Here is a 27,348-nt window from a genome sequence, read left to right as displayed (position 1 = left end):
TAAATCTTTAATTTTTTCTGCATACCTAAAAAATGTTTTTATGCTTTCACTACTATCACCTGAGAAAGAAGGTATTACTAAGGTTGGATTTATTAACCTAAAAAATTCTTCATCATTAACTGAAGGAACTTTACTACTAATATTACTATTTTCTGTAGCCATTTTTTTTTTTTATTTTGAGTCAAGATTTGCCTTTTGGATTCTAAAATAGTTTAGTCATAACCAACTATCCTGTCGACTGCGCCATTGTTATATTTAATGAATTTTCTGTCGGCTGCGCCATTGTTAATATTTAATGAATTATCCTATATAGGCTGCGCCATTGTTATTTATAATGTGTATTATAAATAATATTTCATTTACTAACAATTATTTTTATTTTTGACTCCGAGTGTCCCTATATGTTATTATATTTGCACAAAGAGTTCACTCCAATTGGTGCAATGACTTTAACTCACTCTTTCAGAATCCAACTAATCATTGACTCAACACCAAGTACAAAATAAACACATTTAATAAAACTTAAAACAATATATATACACTTCTAGTAAAAAATACATAACTACAACTACAGATTAAATGGATCCAAGGCCTTATTTAAAAAATACAAACTTACTCTTAAGACAAAACACTTTTTCTTTCACAATCAAAAAAAATGTTCATAGTCTTATTCTCTTCCTGTTAAGGCTCTTTCCAGAAGTTACAAGGTTCTGTACTTCATTTTTTTTTAGGATCCCTTTAAAATTCTTTTTTACTGCCTCACATAAAACAAAATCAAGTTCCTTCCTACTTGAATATATCTTGGCCAGTTTATAAAAACTTAGTTTCAAGATTTCCCTTTTCTTTACTTATTCCTTTTTGAAACATATTATTTCCACTATTCCTTTTTCGGAATACAATATGAAATTTCCTTTTGACTGCCGCACACAAAAAAATCAAGTTCCTCCCAACTTGAATATTCCTCGGCCAGTTTATAAAAACTTAGTTTCAAGATTTCCCTTTTCTTTACTTATTCCTTCGTGAAACATATTATTTCCACTATTCCCTTTTCGGAATACAATATAAAATTTCCTTTAACTGCCGCACACAAAAAATCAAGTTCCTCCCAACTTGAATATTCCTCGGCCAGTGTATAAAAACTTAGTTTCAAGATTTCCTTTTTCTTCTTTACTTATTCTTTCTTGAAACATATTATTTCCACTATTCCTTTTACGGAATACTATATAAAATTTCCTTTTAACTGCCGCACACAAAAAATTATCGAGTTCCTTCTAACTTGAATATTTACCGGCCAAAACTTACAGTTTCAAGATTTCCTTTTTATTCTTTACTTATTCCTGCTTGAAACCTATTATTTTCACTATTCCCTTTTCGGAATACATTATGAAATTTCCTTCTGACTGCTGCACAAAAAAATCAAGTTCCTCCCAACTTGAATATTCCTCGGCCAGTGTTCTAAAAAACTTTCCGAACGCTCTCTTGTTTACCACTGTAACTTGGATACGCAACGCTTTTCTTTTCAGCTGTCAATCAAACATCAAGTTCACTCCGGGAGCATGCGCACTTCAACAACGTCAGAAACTACGCATTGTAAAAATATGGCTGACTCGCTGTATCCACCAGCGCTGAAGAAAGTCTTTCATAAACACAAAATTCAACATTTAAAAAATACAACAAACTTTCTTATAAATAATACAAATAATCAATTAAGTAAGTACTTCAATATTTTTACTTCTTTACATATTACTTCTAACATAATATTTTCATAACGAGCACATCACAAGTGCAGACACTGCGTGTATGAAAACAAAAACTAACAAGCAAAATTAATACGTAAAAATATTCAGAATTTTTAATATGATTATTTTTACACACACTACTCTTTTTTTGTTTTACGAATTCATTCCTGATGTTGTTCATTAGTCGTACTGATATCTTATGATACATGAGATGAAATATTTACATCATAAAAAAGTTATTTACTGTGGCATATGTGTTGTTCTGTAGTTATATTGTTAAATTGTGAATGAAGATATTTATAATAATAATACTTCATTCATAATTAACATCATCTACCATATCATAAGTAGGACTTATTTAAAAAATATTCTGTTAGTTTCTTGCTTATAAAATATTATTCATGTAATTCCTTTTAAGTTTTGTTAGTTAATTTTATTTATGTGATTTTAAAACATTATAGATATGAAAAGGTTCTGTATTAAAGTGTCAATTATTTTATTTACTTTATTCCTTTGATAATAATATAAGAAACTGTAATATATGTAATTTTAATATATCCAGAAGATTCTTTGTGGTATCATTTGATTGGTTGTTATGAGAAAACATGCAATTTCTCCTAGAGCGTGCTGGAGCGTGAGCTACTATATACGAAGGGAAAGGCAAGTTTGATGTGAGCTAAACTGGTGAGAACCAGTTTTTGGCCGGAAAAAGGAAGGAGTGGATACGAAAACGAAAGTAAAAACAGAATTGAGTAGGGGAGTATAGAGAACGGTAGCTGGAGACTGGAGGGGAATTTTGACATGCCAAAAACGGAATTGAAACCTGGATTCACTTGGTATTTTTACTTATCTTTGTTGGAACGTCCTTCTTGGCTCTATGGTTCACCATCTTGTTGTAATGTTGTTCTTAATAAAATCGATTAATTGCTGGTTGATTACTAATCAAAATGTAGGGAAATTTATATTTATACTGCGCCACCCTATATTTAGATTACTATGTAAATAGTAGAATCAATCTTCAATTAATTTAGCAGTCTCCTTATTCATACAGGCTGAATTTACTATTTTTCACTTAGGGCTCCCACAAGATTCGAACTTTTTATGAACGGTGCAATGAAAAAGAATCAGGCACACACAATATTGAAATCAACAAAACAAAACATTTAATACAAGGTTATATGACAAATACATAAATTTAACTACGAAAATAAGATAATACAATTAACTTAGTTCTTCAGGTCAAAACATTCATATTAAATTAGACTTCAAATCTTCAGATACAAAATTCACAGTTCTCTCAATAACAAAGATTGTTCATGCTGATCAGTACTACAGAATTTCTTGCTAAATAAATTTGCTGGTATCACTCAGTTACACTATATTTAACATTTAGCAAGCACTTATAACGTTATTAATCACGGCAGTTATTGCTTCAAGGGGAATCGTTTTCAACTTCTAACTTCGGCTAAATTCAGTGAAATGCCACAGTAAATGTTAGGATATTCTAGACGGAACTATCACTTAAACTTTCACATTGAAATAAATAAAATAGGACTGTTCTTACCGGAATTAATCCTTAGCACATCAGATTCAATGTGAGCACATTTCAAACTATATTCATTTGTTACTCCGATGGAACACTATTCAAAAGAATTCTTCAAGGAGATAACTGAATTATTATTTACCGCGCTACACAATTCTTGACGGGCTTACTATAGGGCAGAATAATTATTCCATGTTTACTACTGCATAAAAATTGAGCTTTGTACAATCCTTCTTTAAAGCGATCTAGGAATACATAGTAATTCTAAAACTTAGTGGATTTATTCTGAATCTTTAATCTGCCGGTCTTTTAGTTGTCTCATTACGGCACTAAATTCCTATTACTGCCACCGTTGACTTTACTCTTGGCTGTCTATAAGTTTTCTCCTTGTCTCCGTACACTTCTGAATGCTACTCCCTTGAATTTCCTGCCCTTCAGTGTTCTTCTTTAGTTTTACCTCTTGCTTATATCCTTCCTTCTTCCCGCCTAAAAACTTGTTTGCTCCGTCCCACTCATTAATTTCTCTTCTCCCAATTATCGAAGCTCACGCCCTACGCTCGCACGTTCTATTTTATTTCTATCTCCATAACAACGATCAAAACAGAACGTAAACATAAGCATTAGCGTTACATAAGGTTATACTTTTACACTGAGTAATGAAAAATAATAATAAAAATATTATTATTATTATTATTATTGACACCTCCAAGGAGTCCGAAGACTCATCGCGGGAGGATACCTACAACTGTCTCAATCACTACATCGAACTTCTACTATGAATCATCTCCATCAATGCCATCTATCGCCCTCCACAACTAGTATTTTTTGTCTGTAAATTGCGTGTGTTCTTACTGTCCAATTTGTCTGTATGCGGGATGAAAAACCCGAGTTTCCGGGAGAAAAAACCCTATAATAAAATAATAATAAAATATATGTTACAGTTTATATAAGGCACATAAAAGTTACATACATAGAATTACTCATAATATTATTGAAGGAATAAAGTAATAAGATAAATGTTATTTACTACAGAGTCCTTTCAGTAGTATAATATACATTAAAATTATATAATTAAATAATAGCTGATAAAATTCAAGGATAATACATGAATAATAAATCTTAAGCAAGGGACTAATAAATAATATTTAAACAAGTCTTGCTTAGTATATGGTAGATTATGTTAAATGTGAATGAAGAATAAAAACATACAAAACAATTTCATTCACAGTTTAACACCTTTTTCTGAGTTGGATTTATACCAATACTTCCTAATGCTTAGCAGTGGAATAGTGCAGGAAATAGGATAATACGTATAAGAAAAAGAAGAAATAAGTAGATAATTTAAACCAAGTGCATAAAGGTTATATTCTCCCGAGTCTATAAATCAGGTGTGAAGTGGAAAATTCTTTCAAGTTTGTGTTACTACAAAGTAAAAGTCAGCAAGGACTTTAATTATTGTTCGATCTCCTTATGATGTGATGAAGTTATATCCTGGTAAGATTACCTTACTATACTTAGTGAGAAGTAATGAAAATTAATTCCGCCGAAAGTAAATTATTCCTAGTTGCTGTATTCAGTGAGTCAAGATTTAATGTGTGATGTGCTAAGACTTTTCCCTCTTCAAGTGATAAATGCTATATTATTGAATTAAGTGTTCATTGACCAAACGAGAATTCTGTGAAGCCTATTTGATCTAATTTAGGAATCTTGAACTTACAAGAACTAAAATTGATTGACTGAGCTTAGAGAATTACAAATGAATGTCTGATGGTTCATGAGTTACAATGAGAGCTTATATGCGTATAATTGTAATGTCCCTGTTGGAATACTGTGTTATGATGTAATTTATGTGACAGTGCATTAAATAATTTTCTTTAAATTGAATCTTGTATTTTCCTGATTGTTTCATTGCACTGCTCATTAAAATAATTCGAATCTTAGCGGGAACCAAGGAAATAAAGAAATCCTCGGCCTAAAATCAGCTTATGATAACCTGATACAGTTGAACATTGATTTATCTAAGTTACTCTTGCAATTCAGAACATGGAGTGGTGCAGTATAATAAAAATTTTCTTCATGTTCGAATGATATATCAGCCTACAACTAATTATAAGACGATAAAACATAATTGAGCAAGAAGTATGATACAACAATATCTTACTATTTGCTGTTTGTTTTTGTCATATCTCATCTCATCCAAGTTTGGAAGACTGCATTCCCTTAATCTGTCCTTATGAACAATTCCATAGGTCAGTTGTCATCTGCTACCAGATCTTTTGACTTGTCTTTCCATCTTCTCTGAAGCCAGATGACTATATCTGTATAGTAGTAGTCTAGATGCTGTCTTATGAAAGAGCCTTGTGAATGGGAGAATAACTTTTTTTTACAAGTTAGTGTTCATTTCAACAGTACATTTATCTGATGCAATGATTGACCACCTTAGCATTATGGCACCCAAACTTTAACTATCTACTGTAAACCTGTTGTGGTAAGGATTATATGTTGGCTATTCATAACTATATTTTTTAAGGAAATTACAACATAGACTAATATACACCCAATTCTGTTTTTACAGTCTTTTTTTTACACGGTTTTGAAATAACATGGTTGACAAAAATATAAAGTAATCCTGTTAAGTATGTAGTAATTTTTTAAATATGTAATTTTTTTTTCAACTTTAAGTTTATTTTTTCTAACAAAATTTATTATTTTTAATTTATTTTTTAATGTTATTTTCATATCATGTTCATATTACATATTTTCATATGATGTTCATCTAAATATAAAAATAAAAATTGTAGGAAATTTCCAAATTTTTCGAGTTGTGCTAATTGATTTCTAACACTGTTATAGTTAAATTTTTTATATTATGGAAAGTTAACGATTTTTATTACATGATTTATTTAACTAAATGGAAATATTTTCTGCCTTGACAGAAATGACAGATAAAATAACTGAAAATAAGCCAGAACAAAAAATTTTTCTTTAGAAAAATAGAAATCTTAGAACGTCTTGCAAAAGGTGGTTTCCACATCTGTTGGCAAAAGTTTTAATTTGAACGAAGCTATGATCTGAATAATTAAAAAAAATGAAAATGCTATATGACAATCTGTAGCCTCTGGTACAAAATTGAGTGCTAAGTCTTCTTCATATACCATAGATATAGTTGTGGAAAAGATGCTGCTAACACGGATCGAAGATCATCATCATACGTATTAAGGATTTAGGCCTAGTATGGCCTGTTCCGGCCTTAGAAGTCATCGTTTAAGAGGACGTCCTGGTTTTCTTTTTCCTAATGGCTTGTACTTTAAGGCTTGTTTTAGTAATCTTTCTGTTTTCATTCTTTGAACGTGTTCCATCCATCTATGTTTATATTTTTTCAATTACTGGTTCTTGGTTTAATTCTTTCATAATATCTTCGTTTCTTTTGTGATCAAATAGGGTATACTTTGCAGTTTTTCTCATAAATTTCATTTCTGCTGTTGTTAATCTTTGTTTGTCTTTTTTGTTTTATTGTCCAGATTTCGCTTCCATACATTAAGACCGGTAGGGCTAATGTATTGTATACTTTTAGCCTGGTTTGTTTTTGAACTAGGTTTGGTTTAAATATAGAGTTAATTACTCTTGTTATTTTTAAATATTTTGCAATTTTTATGTTTATATCTTTTTCATTTTCATAAGAGATCATACATCCTAGGTAGTTAAATGAATTCACCTGTTCTAAGATCTTATCTATTACTATTTTAGTTCTTGCTGGATCTTGTCCTTTAAAGGCCATAGTTTTTGATTTTTCCGTTGATATTATCATACCATAATCTTTGGATATCTCATTTAGATTTAAAATAGCTTTCTTTAAGTTATCTTCAGAATTTGTAATTATTATTTGGTCTTCTGCAAAGAGGAGAGTGTTTAAGTTAACTGTAGGTGAAAGTTTAATTCCTTGATGTAAATTTTTACTCCATTTTATTATTATTTCATTTAAGTAGATATTAAAAAGAGTTGCTGAGAGGGGACATCCCTGTCGGACCCCTTGGTTTATCTCTCTTGTATATGATAGCTCATGATTTAATCTTATTTGTATTTGATTATTTTCATTTATACTTGTGACAGCTTTTAGGATATTATTTGGTATTTTTCTTTCTTTTAATATGTTAAATAATATGTTTCTTTTAACTTTGTCAAATGCTTTTTCAAAGTCAATAAATGCAATATGTGTTTCTAAATTATATTCTCTTCTTTTCTCTATTATTAATTTTAGGCAGAAGGCTGGGTCTATACATGATCGTCCTTTTCTAAATCCATTTTGTACCTCTAGAGTAAAATTTTCGGAATATTTCATTAGTTTGTTATTTAAGATTCTGCTGTATATTTTGTAACATGAATTTAGTATACTGATACCCCTGTAGTTTTTAGGGTCATCTCTATTACCTTTCTTAAAGATAGGAATTACAATTGCTTTTTTTCATTCTATTGGGGGGATACCAGTTGAGTAAATTTTATTTAAAAATAATAAGAGTCTTTTTTTAAATCTTGTTCCTGCGTATTTATATAGTTCTGAACCTAGCTTATCTTCTCCAGGTGATTTTCCGTTTCTTGTTTCTTTCAGGCTGATTTCTAATTCTTCAGTTATTTCCTTTTCATTTTCATTAATTGTTTGCCAGTTGTCTTTTTTAAAATATTTGTCTGTCCACAGTTCTGTGTAGTAATTTAGAAATTCTTCTAATTTCAATTCAGTGTTTAATTTTATGTTTTCTTTGGTATCTGCATTTAGGTGTTTCAAAATCTTATATACATTGGGGTCTTATTTTATATAAATCATGTTCTAAATTAGAAACAAATTTATTCCATGATTCTCTGTCTTTTTCTGACTTCTTTTTTAGCTATGGCTCTTATTCTTTTATATTCTATTTCATCTTCTAATCTTTTACTGCTTAACCATTTGTGATAGGCTTCTTTTTTCTTTTTGATTATTTCTTTGATTGTATCATCCCTGATCGTCAGTTTTTTTCTTTTATTGAATTTTTTGGTCTTTCCTAAGCTTTCATTTGCTGCTGCATTTAGTATCGTTTTTATATTAAGCCATTCTATTTCTTCATTTTGTTTTATTTTATCTAGATACTGGTTAATTCTTTGTTCATATAGCCATTGTACATTTGTGTCATTCAATAGTCTAGTTTTATAAAAAAATGTTTCAATTTTTCTTTCTGTTCTTGTTACTTGTAGCCATTTAGGTGGTAATCTTAATTTTATTTTAACAAGGAAGTGGTCACTGCTTATTTCATATCATCTGTGAACTCTAACATCTAGTGAAAATTTTGATGTCTTTTCATTTAATATGAAGTAATCTAATATTGATTTTCATCCTCTTGCTGCCCAAGTATATTTATGTATGTCTTTATGTTTATAGAAGGAATTCATTATTTTTAGGTTATTATAAACTACAAAGTCAATCAATTTTTTACCATTTCTGTTTAGAGTGTGTTCTCCATGTATTCCTATATTATTATTAATTTTCGTGTTTCCAATTCTTGCATTTAAGTCTCCTGCTAAAATTATGTAATCATTTTTATTTATTTTATTATATATGTTTTGTAGCTGATTATAAAAATCAATATTATCCTGTTCTCTTCCTTCTTCTGGGGCATATAAACCAATTATTGTTAAATAGCCTCTATCTATTTTTATTCTAGCTTCTATTATTCTTTCATTCCATAATTTATAATGTTTTAACTGTTTTGAAAGGGAGTTATGAATCCAAATCATGACTCCTGCTTGTGCTCTTTGGTCTCTGTCGACTCCACTGTATATCACATTAAAATTTTCAGTTCTCATAGTTCCTTTTAATTTCTTTTTTGTTTCAGTGATTACTGCTATTTTAAAATTTCTTTCATTTAATAACTGGTCTAATTCTATTTCTTTATATGCTATTCCTCTTACATTCCAGTTTGCTATGTGTATTATATTTTGTCGTTTCCATTTTTGTTTTCCCTTTTCCATTCCAGGGTCGTTTCCCATAGATTCAATCCGATTATCTTTTTCTGTCAGCTTACAAGTATGGTTATGTTCTCCATGTCAGGGGACTAGCCTGACGATGGATCGAAGATCATACCGAAAAAGATATACAAGTAGACACCAATACCATTAAAAAGAAGGCTTTAAGAACTTATGAGAAAAATTAAAGAATTAGAACCATCAGTGTCCCAACTTAACTGATGACAAAAAAAAAAAAAAAAAAAAAATAAAATAAAATAAATAAATTTGCAAGTAATGGATGATTGCAAGGATTTTTGGAAACACATGCAATTCATAACGTCAAAATGAAAGGGGAAATTGCTTCTGGAAATACGACAGCTGCCAGATAATATCATTCAAAATTTGCCAGAATAATTAAAAATTGCAGATACACTGCTGATCAAGTTTTTAATGTGGATGAAACTGGCCTTTTTTTGGAAAAGGATGCCAACCAGAACATACATAGCCAAATCCAAAAAATGTGCTAGTGGTTTTAAGATGGCTAAAAATCATGTTTTTATTCTGCAGCAGTGCTTCAGGAGATCGTATGATAAAACCTTTCCTAATCAATTGGTTACCTTGCACACCAGCAATGAAATGAGTTGATCTGAATAAACTGCGAGTTCATTGGATGGCAAACAGAAAAAAAGTATGGGTTACAACAGCAGTTTTTAGCGAGTGGTTTTAGAGTTTCTTTGTTCCAGAAATAAGGCGTTATCTTGAGAACAAGGGCATGATTTTTAAAGTTCTTCTGGTAATAGACAACACACCTGGCCACCCAAATTTGAAACATTCCAATGTAAAAATTGTTTTCCTGCCTCCTCACTTCCCTAATTCAGCCATTAGACCAGGGAATAATTGTAACATTCAAAACATGTTATATAAGGCTATCATTTCAATACATTTTGAATAAAATGGATAATGATCAAAACCTTACTGTTGTTGATGTTTGGAAACACTTTTTAATCATCAATTGTGTAAAACATGTAGCTTTGGCCTTATCTGAAATAAGACTTTCTCTTTGAATACATGTTGGCCAGAATCTGTCAAAAAGCAAAAATATTGTGCCTTCAAATACAACTGATGAAGTGTATGCTGAAATAATCACTTTGGTACAAGCAGATGGTGGTGAAAGATTTGATGATTTTTTCATTGATGATATAAATGAATAATTGCTGACAGAGTTCTTATTGAGGAGTTATTAGAAATTGAGTTGGAGAAGGTTTACCCAAAAGATTTCAGTGATGAGGATGAACCATCACTACTAACTGCTAATTTAATTCTTGAAGACCTTTAAATGGCAAATAAATTGGGAAATCATTTTCTGATTAATGACCCCATAATTGAACAAGCTGTTAAATTCCAATCAGATCTGAAACCTTGTAGCAACCCATACAAATGGGTTGCTACAAGGGTCTATACAAAGAACTCTGCAAATTAGGATCACAATGATCTATTACCAAATTTACTATTAAAATAAATACCTGAAACAATGCTTCAAAAGTTTTCTGATATGAGAGGAAATCAGTTGTTAATGAACACAGATCAAGGGATGTGCTTTCTATCAGAAAGTGATGACTTAGAATAAAAAATCATTATTAAATCCTATTTTCATGTTCTTGAATTGTGAATTTTTTTCCTTTTTTAAATTTAATTTTTATTTCTAAGAGATTAAGTTTTTTTTATTAAAATACTGAAATAAAAAATTGATTGAAATAAAATATGGATGGATGAAAAAATTTATTTTTTAAATAAAATATGGATGGATATGCTCAAGCAAAATTTGTGTTTCTTTTACCAAGGTTACCAATTTTTGAAGTTCCTTTGAAGTTGTGGAGGCTATCTAATATTTTTCTATATACGTTACATACCAGATGTCTTATTTTACACAGTATTCTTTTGGACGTATATACCATGTAAAAACAGGATTGGATGTATTAAATAAAATAAATATAATTAATACCTCTAATATTTCAGCAAAGTCAAATTACCATAATCAGTGAACAAAATATAATATGATATGTGCACCCATGCACTACCTTATGCCTACTCGCTGTTGACATGCTTCAACTTCATTACTTACAGTAATATATCCATAGTGATGAATGGATGTGAAAGCTGGATTATTAAGAAGAAAGACCAAAAGCAAATTGATTCATTTGAATTATGGGTGTGAAGGAGACTGTTAAAAATCCCATGACTGCAATAATGATTGCTAAACAGAAGTTAATGTGCTTTGGACATGTTATACGAGCAGATGAATCATTGGAAAAGGTAGTTATGTTGGATAAGATTGAGAGCATGAGAAGGAGAGAAAGACCACAAAAGAGTTGGATGGATAACATAAAGGAACTTACCAACTAGAAATTACAACTGCTGAAAGAAAAAACGAAGCCGAGTGAGATGAAGAGCCTTTGTTCACAAGATCACCAACATTCAAAAACGACTGAATGGCACATAACAACAGTGTTATGTAGAAGAAATTTTTACAATTGTTATATTAAAGTTAATATTAAGATGACTATTTCTCAAATTTTTGCCAGATTATTGCTGCAATGCATGTTGAAGTTAGGAGTGCACTTCATTTTTGACTAAAAACAGTCTCCGAATTATAACGACTTCTATATGGCACATTGGTTTTATTCCATCTTATCCAGTGTGAAGGGATGTCCAAAGCATGATCTACCAGTTCTGGCTTGCTATAATGATGGCAGCAAATGTATTTCTTGTAGTGTCAGAGTCACATCTTTATGGATCTTCTTGCGTTTCCAAAAGTGTCCACAGGACCCATCATATGCTCCAGGATATGATAGAGGATGTTCTTAGAAGAGCAAATCTCAGTTGCTAATTTGCTAAAAAGATTAACTCCATCCTCTTTGTTACATCTTCAAGTGTATGAAGTATCCTGTTAAGCTTTCTATTGCTTACACATTTATAGTATGTGTATATAGTAGTGCATTAATGTGTTTTTAAGATTATTTCTATTAGTTCATTCTCAGGATGTTCACACCAATTAGATTTCAGTATATGATTATTATTGCAAAATAATATAATACAGTATAAATAGAATGAGGAAATAGAAAAAAAAAGTTTAATTTGGCTGTTTGACCGTATTGAAATAAACAAGAGATGACTGAACAGTGAACTAACCATTACTTGCCACAAAGGATTGAGAACCATCTGGATGTTTTAATTTTTGTCTCCCAAAAGACTTGCTTTCATCTGAATCATTGTTAATCTTAGGGAACATGCTTTTGAATTCTTTCTTTAGTCTATAGTTAAAATTTTTTTCTTCATGTAAAAAATAACAACAGAATGTCTTTGTTGATTTTAAACAGGTAGATCTTTTTTGCATGTTCTATTATATATATATATATATATATATATATATAGGTGTATTCTTTATCACTGTATTCAGTGCTGATGGTGAAAGATTAACATCCTATTGGCCGTTAAGCTTTGTTCACCATCATATTTCTTTGATTTTGATTTTCATCTCCAGATCAGTTTTGATTCATTTATGCATTGGTTCAATTAGTGTGTGTGTGTATATGTGCGCACACACACACTGATAATTGTTGGTGTGTGAATACAAATACACAGCACAGCCATGTTCAGTAGTGAACAAAATGAAAGTGGGAAAGGAGCATGTATGAACATCATAGGCCATCTGTCTTGCAGATGACCACTGTTAGGTGACATAGTTAAGTGAAATTTTTATAACTCAAACTTTTTTCCATGACCATTTTAGGATAATTTTTGTAAGACTGAATATATAAGTCAGAGTTTGCTGTACATCTGCCAAATGACTAATCTTTGACGTCATACGTGCAGCATTTTTCTACCTTTTGAATGATGCTAATGTTCTGTATATGTAACATCTTTATGAAATTTAATTTTTATTTCTAAAAGATTGAGTTTTTTTTTTTTATTAAAATGCTGAAATAAAAAACTTTTAAATTGTATTTTTTGTTATCCTGAGGAAGCAGGCCACAGAATCTGTGGAAGTAGTAGATATAAATCAGATATAAATAACTACAGAGGCCTGAAGATAATCATATCATACCCATGTCATTTAATCTCTGTATTAAGCACTTATTGCCAGAGAATTTTGCAAGACTGGGCACAGTGCCAATCCAGTCTGCTAATTGCATATCGACTTATTTATTTTTGTTTTTTGGAAGAGATACATTTGGACAATAGTAGATTGAAATCCAAGGTGATGTTTATTCCCACGTGATTTTTGAAAAAATAGATGGATGTTAAGATATAATAATTCATTTTTCTGATTTTATGGAAATTATGCATTTGGAGAGAAAGTAGATGTGTACTCTTTCATTGAAGCTTCTTATACTGAGGAAATGGTGACAGTACTTCCCTACTTTATTTGAAGAAGGGGAAAAAAAAAAAGCTTCAATAACTCCTTTTTTCTTCTGGTTACGGCTGAATGGGCTTACATGGTGATATTAGAAATTGACTGACATGCCATGCCAAACATTTAATTCATTACATAGATTAGTGGAAGAGAAGCACAGCAAAGACAGTTGGAATTTAACAGCAGCTGAATGCTGCCTTCCAGCATTTCATCTGTCTGAGACATCATCAGGGAAGGAAGTATTTATTATTATCATCATCTCGGGCAACTCCAAGGAGTCGACAGACTCATCGAGGGAGGCCCTAACATCATGTCAATAGCAACTATTCGACATTCACACAGTATCTATCATACCTCGCCTTGAACTCATTCATGGTCATAGCACCCACAACAGACTCTGGCAGCTTATTCCACTCATTCACCACTCTCCAAGTAAAAAAACTAGTTCTAACACTCCTGCTAACCACACTCTTGCCCAGCTTCCATGTATGGCCCCTAGTCCTCCCATTACCAATCCTATTCTCAAAAATATCTTCTGGATTAATCCTATAGAAACTCTTCAGTAATTTGAATGTCTCAATCATATCACCCCTTTTCCGCCTATCAACCAATTTTTGCAACCCGCAAATCTTCAACTTTTTCTCATAAGGTTCATTCCACAGACCTGCTATCATCTTAGTCACTCGTCTCTGGATCCTCTCCACCTCCTCCCCATCAAGAAAAAACCCTGGTGCCCATAATCTGGGCACAGTAGTCTAGATGGAGTCTTATCAAGGCTCGATATAGAGGAACAATAACTTGTTTGTCTCTGCTTGTTAAAGTATTTTTCAGCAACCAAGTGATTTGATGAGCTGTTTTGGCCACTTTTGCAATGTGCTCCCTAAACTTCAACTCCCTATCCACCAACACTCCCAAATCCCTGGCCTCATCAATCTCCTGGAGTATGGTTCCACCAATGTGATATACTGCTGCTAATCTTTTCACTCCAAAATGCATAACCTTACACTTTGCCACATTAAAATGACATCCATTTTCCCTAGCCCTGTCCTCCAAATTATCCAAATCATCCTGCAAAATTTTGACATCCTGTGCACTCACAATTGCTCTACCCAACTTTGCATCATCAGCAAACAAGTGAACACTTCCTCTCAGTCCTTTCCTATATCGTTAATGAACAAATTGAAAAGTAGTGGTCCAAGAACAGAACCCTGCGGCACACCACTAGTCACAAGTCGTCTTTTGGACTCTACTCCTGAATAAACTACTCTCTAATATCTCTCCGTCAACCACCCTCCTATCCATCTCACCAACCCTATATCCATCCCCATCTGCTCCAGTTTACTGATTAGAGTAACGTGATATCCTGTCAAAGGCCTTGGCAAGTCCAGTAGAATCACTGTAAACCCATTACCCTTATCCAGTTCAGCCGTCACTATGTTTTAAAATGTGAGCAAGTTACTGAAGCATGATCTACCCTTCACAAAACCATGTTGTCCCCCATACAGTATCCCATTTTCATCTATCCAGTCCTGTATTCTTCTCTTGACTAATTTCTCCAAGACCTTGACAACGATTCCTGATATGCTGATCGGTTGGTAATATGCAACAGCAGTCTTGGAACCTCCTTTATGCAGTGGAACTATTTTCCCTTCTTTCCACCCCCTCGCGACTAACCCAGACCCAAGACTCAAATTAAACAGAATGGTCATGGGTATTGACAATTCTTTAGCTGCTTCTCGTACGACACGAGCTGGTATACCATCCAATCCCACAGATGTATTGACATTGAGGTTTTGCAATAGACTACTCACCTCCACTTCATTCACCACAATTCCCGTATAATCTATTGGTTCATTCATTTCTGCAATGTTACCACCTGGAAGATATATTCTTGCAAAGTGCTTGCTCAGTAATTCAACTATATCAGCTGATTCGGTTACCTCCCTACCATCGGCATTCTTTAAAATCATTCTGCCATATACATTATTTCTTTTACTTGCAACATATTGAAAAAAATGTTTAGGATTCTCTTTAGCCTGCATGACCAATGTTCTTTCATAATCTTTTTTGCTTTTCTTACCACACTCGTTACCCTTCTGGCCTGCACTTCATACCGTTCATGTGCCTGCAGGTCACCTTTCTGCTTGAATTCCCTCCATAGTTGTTTCTTTTTTTGCAGCTCAAGCTTAATGATGTTATTCATCCATTTAACCCCTACTTGATTTATTATTTGGACTCTAGTATACAGTAAGCCATTGCTTCATGCAAACACTTCTTTACCGCCTCCCATGCACTATCAACTTCTAGCCCTTGCAGTTGTACATGTTGTGGCACTGAGCCAATCGATCTCCTAAGCTTGTCATACTTACCAGCCCGATAATTCCACATATACCTGGTCTTAATTGTAAAATCCAGACCTTTAGCCACCTCCCAAGTCAAAACCCTGTGATCACTCTCACCAATTGGTGGCAACGTGGTCATATTCGTTATAGTCAAATTCTCAGATGCAATTACCAGGTCAAGCACTTTTTGACCCTTAGTATTTTCCATTACATGCTGTCACAGATAGTTATTCTTTAATAACCGCATAAAATCCGATTCCTTCCTCCCATGTGTCCTCTCCTCCTTCCAATCAATGTTACCATAGTTGAAATCTCTCATAATAATTACCCTCCTTCCACTCATTTCTTCTATTTGCTTATGCATACTATCTCCACCATCTATTCCATCACCTGGTCTATAGCAGCACCCAACTGTATGTTTAGTTCTGCTAATTTCAATCTCACACCAAATAGCCTGAAATGTGCCCTTTTCTCTCTCTCCTGCAGTTCCACTTCTATTCTTGGCTGTAGCTCATCAGCTATCATCAATAACACTCCTCCCCCCCCATTTTATTCTCCCTGTCACTTCTGAACACACCATACCCCTCACATTCAAACCCACTAGCCGTGTCATCATCTGTCAACCATGTTTCACTAATGCCAATAACCTGTGGTCTGTCTGGAAGTGCCAACCAAGGCCAAAAATTCTTCCCTCTTGTTCCTAATACTTCTGACATTTGTATACATGAATTGAAGAAGCCGATTTGTCCCATTCCTATATTGATGCCTTTTACTAACTATCCCATTCTGATTCATGGTCTTTCCTACTCGCTTGGGCATATTACATACATTAACACACTCAACTGTCTCCCTAAAATCTGCAAATCTACTTCCCCCCCCCTTAATAACTTTAGTTTCCCTGGTTCTGTAACTTCACTTCCACCACATTCAACAACACCTTTTCAAGTCTCCACACACCAAATCCATTCAGATGTAATCCATCCATTTTATATAAATCCTTTCGCCCATCGAACTCATTCCACACATCCACAAATTCCACACCACTTATCAAACATAATTCACACATAAAGTCATTAGCAATTATGGCCCTCCTTCTATACTCTTCACTGTCATGCCGTGGCAACAGACTCACCATCCTAACTCTCTCGCTCTTTTCTTTTGCTTCCTCAAGCAATGCCTTCACATTCTCACTCATAGCCTTTTTATTTCCTTTCAAATCATTTGTACCCACTACCACTATCAATTCCTTCACCTGCTGTTTTTGCATCCTAATTGACTCGCTTACATTCTTTACGGTCGCACCGAGTTGGTACGATTTTGTTAAACTCTCAACTAACACACCTCTTACTAGGGAATCTCCATACGATACATGCTCTTTCATTTTGTTTACATTCACTATCATACCCTTATTTTTTCTATCATACTTTTGCCAATTATTAGTCGGTACGCTTGTTAAAGATTGTTGCCAACATTCCAGTTGCTGGTTTACACTATGTATCATTCCGCATAATAGAGCTATTTCACTCATTGCATCAGTGTCATCATTTTTATTTTCCGATGATTCATTCAGTCGTTCTGTATGCTTAACTTCATTCACTCTATCAATGCCACTCTCACAGCTATCAGGTACTACCTCGCAAACATCCTTGTTCATACCTCTAATATCGCTGTTATCTAAATTCTCACTTTCGACAATATCACTCACACGACCTGAAACATTCTTTAAATCCTCACATTCTTTACACTTTTTGCACACATTCACTCCACAATCGTTGTTTAACCAGACTTCAACCGCTCTCATCGATGCATACATTTCGCAAACAGAACACCGAATCAAGCCTTTTAAATTAAGATTTTCGAATTATAATAAAATCATGGGGACAACTGCTGTCTTAGAGTAATAACTTCAATTTAATATAAACCAAAATAATGATCTGCATTATGGTAATGATTTTGTAATCAGATTACATACCATGTACAACATTCATGTTACTTTGTATGATAATTTTTACCTACAAAAAGAATATACAGCCATGGGCTTGCCACTATTCCCTCATATTGCCAACTTTTATATGGAAGCTTTTGAGCAATGTGCTTTTAATTTCTCTACTTTGAAACCTACAGTTTGACTTAGATATGTAGACTGTATTTTCATTATCTGACTACATCCCTGCCAAACTTTAGCACTCTCCTTAGCCAGCTGAACAAACAATGTTAATTCATACCATTTACCACTGCAATTGAAAAGCAAAACTCTCTCCCATTTCTGGATACACTTTCCAGTCTTTCCTTTACTGTACTGCAGGCCTACACATACTACCCAATACATACACGTAAATACATAACACCACCCTTCACAAAGACTTGGAGTCATTAACACCCTCAAAAAAACAACAATTTGCTCTAATGAGCAAGCTTTTAAGCATGAATTACAAATTTATAAACAATGTCTCTAGCAAAAATAAAATTGAATAAAATTCTTTACAAAATTATTATGGCTACTCCAAGGAGTCCTTAGACTCGTCAAGGGAGGCCCTAAACATCATGTCAAGAACTATCCAACATTTGTGCAGTATCTATCATGCTTTGCTTTGATCTCATTCACAATCATGGCACCAACAACAGACTGGCAACCTATTCCACTCAGTCACTACTCTCCACAATAAGTTTCCAAAGTACTTGGGTGTCACCCTGGACCGTACGCTCTCTTACAAGCAACACCTAACAAACGTTTCTGCTAAGTTAAGAACCCGTAACAACATAATACAAAAACTAATAGGCACGACATGGGGAGCAACAGCTGATAATCTGCGGATTACTGCTCTTGGTCTAGTTTTCTCTGTTGCTAAATATTGCTCACCAGTGTGGCTAAATAGCACACATGTTAAACTTGTTGATAGCCAACTAAATAATACAATGAGACTGATTTCTGGCACAATTAAATCAACGCCCACACACTGGCTTCCAGCTCTTAGTAACATTGTTCCACCGAATCTGCGCAGGACTAAGGCTCTCTTATGGGAGTATAAGAAAATATTGGCGTACACAGCCCTACCAATACATTTAGATCTCCCAGACTTAAGTGTACGACGATTGAGATCAAGACATCTACCACTACAATTAGCCCAACTACTACAACACTCTAACTTTGACTTGAAGCAAAAGTGGCAAGAACAGTGGGAGAGCCATATAGATGACATCACAAAATTTTCTCTCAATGAATTACAAGAAAGTTTTGATTCTTGCTCACACCTCCCATGAAAATCCTGGACTCAGCTTAATAGAATACAAACTGGTCATGGTGTATGTGCAAACATGCTTTTTAAATGGGGTAAACGACCATCCCTGCATTGTGATTGTGGAGCTCAGAGACAAACTGTGAACCATGTTGTGACTCAGTGTTATCTCAGAGCATATTCAGGAGACAAATTGGACTTTTTAAGTGCTACACACAAAGCTATGAACTATCTGACCAATATGGATGTAACCTTTTAATTTTATTGGTTTTTAAAATGACTTGACTTTTAATTTTATATGTTTTTAAAGTGACAGTGTATTGTACTGCATGTTTTGATATTCATGCCATACGAATAAATAAATAAACTACTCTCCAAGCAAAAAACCTAGTTCTAACATCCTTACTAACTGCACTCTTACTCAGTTTCCATGGATGGCTCCTAGTTCTTTCAGCACCACATCTGTTCTGAAAAATTTCCTCTGAATTAATCTTTTAAAAACCCTCAGTAATTTGTATGTCTCAATCATATCATCCGTTTTCTGCCTATCAACCAGTTTCTGTAACCCACAAATCTTCAGCCTGTTCTCGTAAAGTTTTCACTCTCCTCTGGATCCTCTCCTCCTCATCGCCAAGAAACCCTGGCACCCAGATCTGCACACAGTAGTCAAGATGGAGTCTTGTCAAGGCTTGATAAAGAGGAACAATAACCTGCTTGTCTCTACTCTTCAAAATATTCTTCAGTAATAATCAAGTAATCTGATGAGCTGCTTTAGTCACTTTTGCTATGTGCTCCTAAACTCTAACTCCCTAACCATAAATTATGTTAGGTCTACTGGTCTGTTACAGAGCTATCTTAAAGCCTTTTAAATCATACCTGTCATGAGGATAAGGTGACTAGCCCTATGCCTCCTGGTATATTCTATGCTGTAGTTGCGTATGTTCACAGGGCCGGTTTGCCTGCTTGCAGGAGGAAAAAACTCCAGATAAACTGGGGGTTAAAACCCTGCTATCCATGCCCAAGACCGGCTAACTTGGCTATGTCTGAGAAAGATCCTTAAGCTACTCAAGTCAACTTTAACTCCCTCTCCATATACAATCTTAAAACTTTAATTCTACATTTAAACCCCTTTACAAAATTGAGGAACATATTCAACTCTTCCAAGGATGCCCTTGATACCCTGAGCTCTGTTTATATAGCTTGGAGTTGTTCTAGAAAAAGTCTTCTGTTTTAAACTGACTGCAATGAAAGTCTATTTTGGACAAACAAGGAGAGTAGACTGCATTTGCCTTGAACAAATACATTTACTACCATAGATATGGACAGCCATCCTGACAAACAGTACCCTCAATATCATTTAGGAGCAACTTTGTCTAATCCTTCATATCCAGTTAAGCACAAGACTTGCAGCAATCTGCAGCTTCTTCTTAGAACCACTGTAATCTAAATAAAGATGGAACAAGATAATTCTCATGAAGTGGGAAATGTAATTTGAAGGTCTTCTGCTCAACAAAATCAATCAAGGCTACAACTGCATAAAACCCATAAGATGTCCCTCCTAGCAGTTTAAGCTCAAGTCTTATTTAAGTTTTTGTTGCCTATGTTTCTTCAGTCTCTCTGTAGCAGAGATACAATTGAATGCATAAAACTGATGTTGAGTTTCATTCATCTGTGCTGTGCTTCATTTTGAATCTATATGAGTGTATAACATGTCAAAAAAAAAAAAAAAAAAAACTGGAAGTAATGGACATGAATATACATTGATTATATAAAACATAACTGAAAATTCCAATATTGAGCAAATTGCTAGTTATGTCCATATTTGTTTATATTGACTGATATATATATATATATATATATATATATATATTAGGATAACCAAGCAATTTTATATGCTTGGTTATTTAAGCACCTAATCCCAAGTATGCAAACAATTAAGTTTGCACCTGAAACAAAGTTCAAGTCTAAAGATGGTACAACACCAGGGCAACTCATTGTAAAGGTGGGTAAAGCTTTGATCACTATTCTTAGTATTTTCCCATAATGTAAAGCACATCTCACTAGAAGATGTATACTGCAATGCATTATGGGTGAGGTCACTACCCAGACCGGTTTCAACCTTTTTTGAGGTCTCCTCAGTGAGTAGCTAGACCCTAAATACCAAGGTTTTAGTAATACAAAGCCTTATCAACTTTACCTATATAAGTTGCAACAAGGTGTATTAAGTTTTAATAAAAATCTCTGGAGGAGATATTGATGGGAATAAATTTTTAACTTGGGTATATTGTATATTAGGATAACCAAGCAATTTTATATGCTTGGTTATTTAAGCACCTAATCCAATCAAAAAAGGTTGAAACCGGTCTGGGTAGTGACCCCACCCATAATGCATTGCAGTATACATCTTCTAGTGAGATGTGCTTTACATTATGTGAAAATACTAAGAATAGTGATCAAAGCTTTACCCACCTTTACAATGAGTTGCCCTGGTGTTGTACCATCTTTAGACTTGAACTTTGTTTCAGGCGCAAACTTAATTGTTTGCATACTTGGGATTAGGTGCTTAAATAACCAAGCATATAAAATTGCTTGGTTATCCTAATATACAATATACCCAAGTTAAAAATTTATTCCCATATATATATATATATATATAAGGGGACCAAGCAGCTAAATTGCTTTTATCCTATTGTAAAATTTACAAAAAAAAAAGTAGGTTAAAAAACAAACGTAGTTATATGCCTGTTCAGTTTCTAGTCTCCTCAGACCATGAAGATGTGACTTACTGTATTTATTCTCCCTGTATTATTTAGACCAATCTGAATTTATCTTCACATTCATCTTCAAATAAAAGATTTAAGTTAATGATGACAATGTTGAAGGCATTGTCATCATTAATAAATAAGTTCAGACAGGTCAAAATTAATTTTACAAAAGTAGATTTCCTTAAAAAATCTTGGGAGGGATGTGGCACTTTTTTTTTTTTTTTTTAATCATCATCACTTATTGGTATACTATCAAGGTATAATAATTCAGTAAAGTGAAATTTTCCAAAAATGACAGTGATACATTGCCATTTTTTGTGTGCCAAGTTTTTGGTTGAGAGGTAAAGATGGAAGAGGTAAGGGGAGCCCAAACCACTTGGACTTCTACTGCTCTTCGTGCATTGTTGTTATAATAATAACAAATGTAATAGTCCACCAGCAGTATAGTAAAAGTATATATAACAGGAGCCATTTCTTATTTGATAAACAAAGGTTGTAACTGTATGGAAAGCTATTTTATCAAAAGTTTGGGAAATAGTCATATGTTATAATCTTTAGCTATGCATCATATTATTGATATTAATTTTTATGCATCTAAAGCCAATGTGAAGTACAAATGTAAGTTGGAAAGTATTTACGTTTTATTATTTTCAATTAGCTTCACTGCTGAACAGTTGCACAACTGTAAGCATTCAATCTCATTGTTATTCAAGTGAAATATTTGATTCAGACTAATCAGTTATATTTCTGAATAAGCTCTGTGAACATGGCTGTACTACTGGCTCACTACACATGCCCATTGGTTGTTATGGCTGATGACTTAGTAGTTATAGAAATTCATTAAAATCTTAAACATAGTGTGACAAGTGTTTTGCTACAGTAAAGCTAGTAGTACAGCCATGTTCACAGAACATGGCTGTACTACTAGAGGTTTACATGTTCAGAAATGGCTAAACAACTGTCACTTATAAAGTGATAATTGTTTGGCTGTATCACTATTGAGAACATTGTGTTTGGGGAGAGGACCTGTGTATTTATTCTTAACAACAGGACAAGTGTCGGTAAGTGCTCAACCAGCAACGGATTACTCATGGTTCTTCTTTGAAGGGCATCTCTTAGCAAACTGTCTTTAGTGATGAAGAAAGCAGTGCATATGTGGTTTGGACTGAAACATATTTTCCTCCTCTAGACAGACAAAAGTTGGACCTGGTTTTTATCCAAAATTAGATGACTATTTAGCAATAATGACTTTGTATGTCCATTATCTTTGTTAATTTTAGCTAATTTTAGTAAACATACTGCAAATGTTGAGTTGAGTATATATTAAAACAAAAGTTTCTAATGTATAGGCATTGAATAAGTACCATTGAGCAAATTAATTGATATACAGTATATTTAGCTTTCTATGGGTTCATGAAGTATAGTTATTGTTAAAAAAATTTATTTTGCAGGATAGACATTTTTCTCGCTCAGCTATTTTCCATTTTAGGAGTATGAAAATAAGAGTGCTATTAGAAGACATAAAGCAACTTCTATAACTGGAACCAGCTTTATTTAGCCTGTAGAATTTTGTGACTTACTTTTAGGAGACAATGTTGGAAGTTACTGTAAAGACTCTTGATTCTCAAAATCATACTTATTCAGTATCAGAAGAAGTAAGTATAAATTCTTTACTTGAACAGGTTGAATGTATTCGTTGAAGAAATTGTGTTTAACTCATTACTGTATACCCACAGATGTCGAGACCCTTCAACACTTGTGCGCATGTCAGAAGAATGAGAATCCATTCCAATAATAGGGTAATCAGTCTTGTGGGATGAGTTGTTTATATTACATGTCGGAAAAATAACTTTTCTTTTATTGAACATTGTAGTTTTTAAAGTGGTAACTATTTTGCTTGTATAACAGTTGGAAAATTTTATGTATAAAGCAATTGATTTCACATGTTAGTGACCAGTTCGTACATTCTTTATTTCCCCCCCCCCCCCTGCTTCAGCATGAATTGAGTATTTTTGGCAATCTGCCAGACTGGGTTCTATGAACTGTGGGCGTACAATACTACTATAGCACTAATGAACTTCTAAACATTAAGAATTACTTGAGAGATTATGGGAGAAAAAAATGAATGGAAATAAAACTGCAATAATTTTCCTCCTCCTCCTTACGGGGAGGAGATCCATTGCATGTAGTAGTTTCAGTGATAGAAGTTATGAATGTTACGATTAAGTTTATCATTATTAATAAACTATAATCGGTGATAATTTTAGTTTGTTATATATGGTGAACTTGGTGAAATTATCCAAATCTCAATATATAAAATAAATAAAAATGAAGAAAAAAACATCTTTAGCTTGCCCACGGTATGAATGTACTGTAGATTTATAAATTCATGGGCAGGACCAACATAAAAAAAAAAACATCAATCGAGTACCTTTATATAGCTTTGAATTAAAAATTTCAGAGCAGCCTATCTCTGTGGTTTGCAACTAGAAGTGCAATGTCCCTGATGTTGATTGAGATTTGTTTGTGTATATAGGCTGTTTAAGAACAAGTTAATAATAATTACAACTCTTCACTTTAAAGAGACTGTGAAATAATTTTTTAAAATTTTGTTTATGCTTTTGATGTTAAATGTAATGGTATTCTGTTTTTAGTATGGTAAAGTTTTGTTTCAAAAATAAAATTTGTTTGCAGATGTTTCATTTTCAAATACATTTTGTCTATAAATCATGCTATCCCAGAAAAAAACCTTAGAAAAATAGTGATGTCTTATTTATGTCCACCGAAAATGTGTTTTTTGCCTATTATTATTCCAACTATAATAGATATGTTTATTTAGATGCTGAAATTTCAGTCAAGTGTTAAGTTTGTATACGTGTTTGTGTGTTGCTTGCTATTCTCTTATTTTTTTTATCCACACATAACTTAATTTCACAGAATTTTGCAACCTTTTCAATCTGCGTTTTCCTATTTACTTTCTAAACGTATCCCCATTCACACTCTAAGCATTATTTCCATTTTTTTAAAATTTATTTCTTATTTACTAGAAAAGGATGCAAAAATCATTCACATGGATTAAATATATTCTTGAATACACGGGAAGAAAGAATGTTAAAAAAAAATTATTTCCTTAATTACTATTATTTGTAAGATCTTTACACTGTCTTTAAAGAAAACTGCTCTATTACTAGTAAAATGACTTTTATTTAAAATAAAAAAAAAGCAAGAGGGAGAAAACCTTGACTATTTCACCAAGCATTATATATTTTGATGAATTAAGTAAATTTTTGTGTTGTTAATTACCAAGAATTTCTGTTTTTAGCATTATAAAATTAGTAGCGTAGGGACCCTGGAGCACATGCCAAGGGCAGCTATGTCTGAAGAATGCTCGTGATAGGATATTTTACCAGTTATCAAAATTGTTACACTAAAAAAAAGAAAAAAAGAGATGTACCAAATAGTTTCCCAAACTATTAGGATAACACAAAGTTCACTGTATTATAAAAAAGTTGTTTTTTTTTTGTGTGTGGGGCAGGTTGTGTCTGGTGTATGTGACAGTGTTAGTCATGGTTCTTTTTATGATTATCTGTGAATGCTATATAACGTTTGTCATGTGTGTCTTTTGCAAAAATAAATTGCTTATCATCATCATCAAATTCCTGCCATGTACCCTTAAGGGGTGTACAGGATATGATAGTACTACATGAAAAAAATTACATCATTACTAACTTTATATCTACAATTTTCCTCCAAATCAGTCTGTTATCAGATCTTATATTTCTATCGTCTAAGGCACTTTGTATTGTATCAATCCACCTATATCTTGGTCTTCCTTTTGGTTGTTTTACTGCCAACCTGGCAGAAAACACTTGTTTTGCTAATCTTTCTTCGCCCATTCTGTTTAAGTGACCATACCACCTGAGATTAGCTCTGCTAACACATTCCTGGATGCTGACAATGTCAAGTTCTTTCCTAATATCCATGTTTTTAATATGATATTGCCATTGATGCCATCTGTTCACGCATCTAATCTTTCTCAGGACTCATATCTGCGGTATCTAGTCTTTGGTCAAATGTTTTACTTCTGACCCAGCTCTCAGATCCATAAGTTAAAACTGGTTTGAACACTGTCTTGTATACAGCTAATTTAGTGTATACAGCTAATTTAGTGTCTTGTATACAGCTATTTCTCTCTTATTCCATATAAATTTATTCAATTGACTTCCTACCATACCAGCTTTGCTGATTCTGTTGTCTATTTCCATATTTAATTTACCATCTTCACTAAAAATCGTGCCTAAGTAGCTGAAATGTTTTACTTGTTCCACAGGTTCTCCATTCACAACACAGTTGACATTTTCAGTGATTCTGCCTATTTTCATTGTCTTTGTCTTTTTATTGCTGACCTTCATACCATATCTATTACAACAGTTATTCAATTTAGTCAGAGAATCTTGCAGATTTGTAGCGGATTTATTTAGAAGTATAACATCATCTGCATAAAGCAAAGAGCTGACATTAACATCTCCAATTTTGATATCATGTTTAATACCACTTTCCGTCATAATGTGATCCATATAGATAATAAATAACAGAGGGGATAATATACATCCTTGTCTTACACCAGATTTAACATTAAACCATCTTCCTGTACTTCCTTCAATTCTAACTGCTGACTTGCAACTCAAATAAAGACTAAGTATTGCTTCATATAATGCCCCATTGACACCATATAACTGTAGCATATTGAATAGCTTCTCTTGGTACCTTTTCAAATTCCTTTTCCAAATCGACAAAACTTAAATACAGATCTTTGTTATATTCCCATGCTTTCTCGACTATTTGTTGTAAAGTGAAGATCTGATCCTGACAGCCTCTGTTTGGCCTGAATCCAGCTTGTTCTTCACCAAGCTTTTCTTCCACAATTCTTCTCAACCGTTTCTCAAGTATGCTTGCATAGATTTTGCCAGGAACACTCAGTAGGGAAATACCTCTGTAATTGTCACATTCAGTTTTATTTCCCTTTTTATATATGGGTACTATGAGAGCTCTACCCCAATCATCGGGAATTCGTCCCTCTGTCCAGGCTTTCTGAACTATGCAGTGCAGCCACTGTAAGACTTTTAAACCACCATACATCACCATTTCTGGTCGAATATCATCTACTCCTGCTGCCTTTACACATTTCAAGTCTTTGATGGCTTTTTCTACTTCAAGTATTGATATGTATTCCTGACTGCATGCCTGGTCAGTGTTTTTTACCATTGTGCTATCATCACTGCCTGTTTCATTTAGCAGTTTTTCAAACTTGAAGGATATCTTTTTCTCCTGTTTTC

At 33.2% G+C, this 27,348-nt stretch overlaps 1 protein-coding gene across 6 annotated transcripts in view; it reads left to right on the top strand.

The window, feature by feature from the left end:
- The window catches only part of LOC150103864 (large proline-rich protein BAG6), a 401,723-nt gene that overhangs the window by 23,724 nt on the left and 350,651 nt on the right, over positions 1-27,348 (top strand). For 4 of the 6 annotated variants that reach the window (XM_090396571.1, XM_090396573.1, XM_090396570.1 and 1 more), the window contains exon 2: positions 23,464-23,667. In XM_090396571.1, coding sequence (XP_090252697.1) covers positions 23,605-23,667 — 63 coding nt within the window. In that variant the 5' untranslated portion in view covers positions 23,464-23,604. Of the gene's footprint in view, positions 1-5,531; positions 5,771-23,463; positions 23,668-27,348 lie in introns of all 6 variants that reach the window. The other 2 variants (XM_090396568.1, XM_090396569.1) reach the window with 2 other exon arrangements.

The sequence above is a fragment of the Typopeltis vanoorti genome, chromosome 8 (assembly GCF_054136105.1).
Source record: "Typopeltis vanoorti isolate ZY-2024b chromosome 8, IOZ_Tvanoo_1.0, whole genome shotgun sequence".
NCBI classification, from domain to species: domain Eukaryota; kingdom Metazoa; phylum Arthropoda; class Arachnida; order Uropygi; family Thelyphonidae; genus Typopeltis; species Typopeltis vanoorti.
This window is presented reverse-complemented; position numbering and strand designations above follow the sequence as displayed.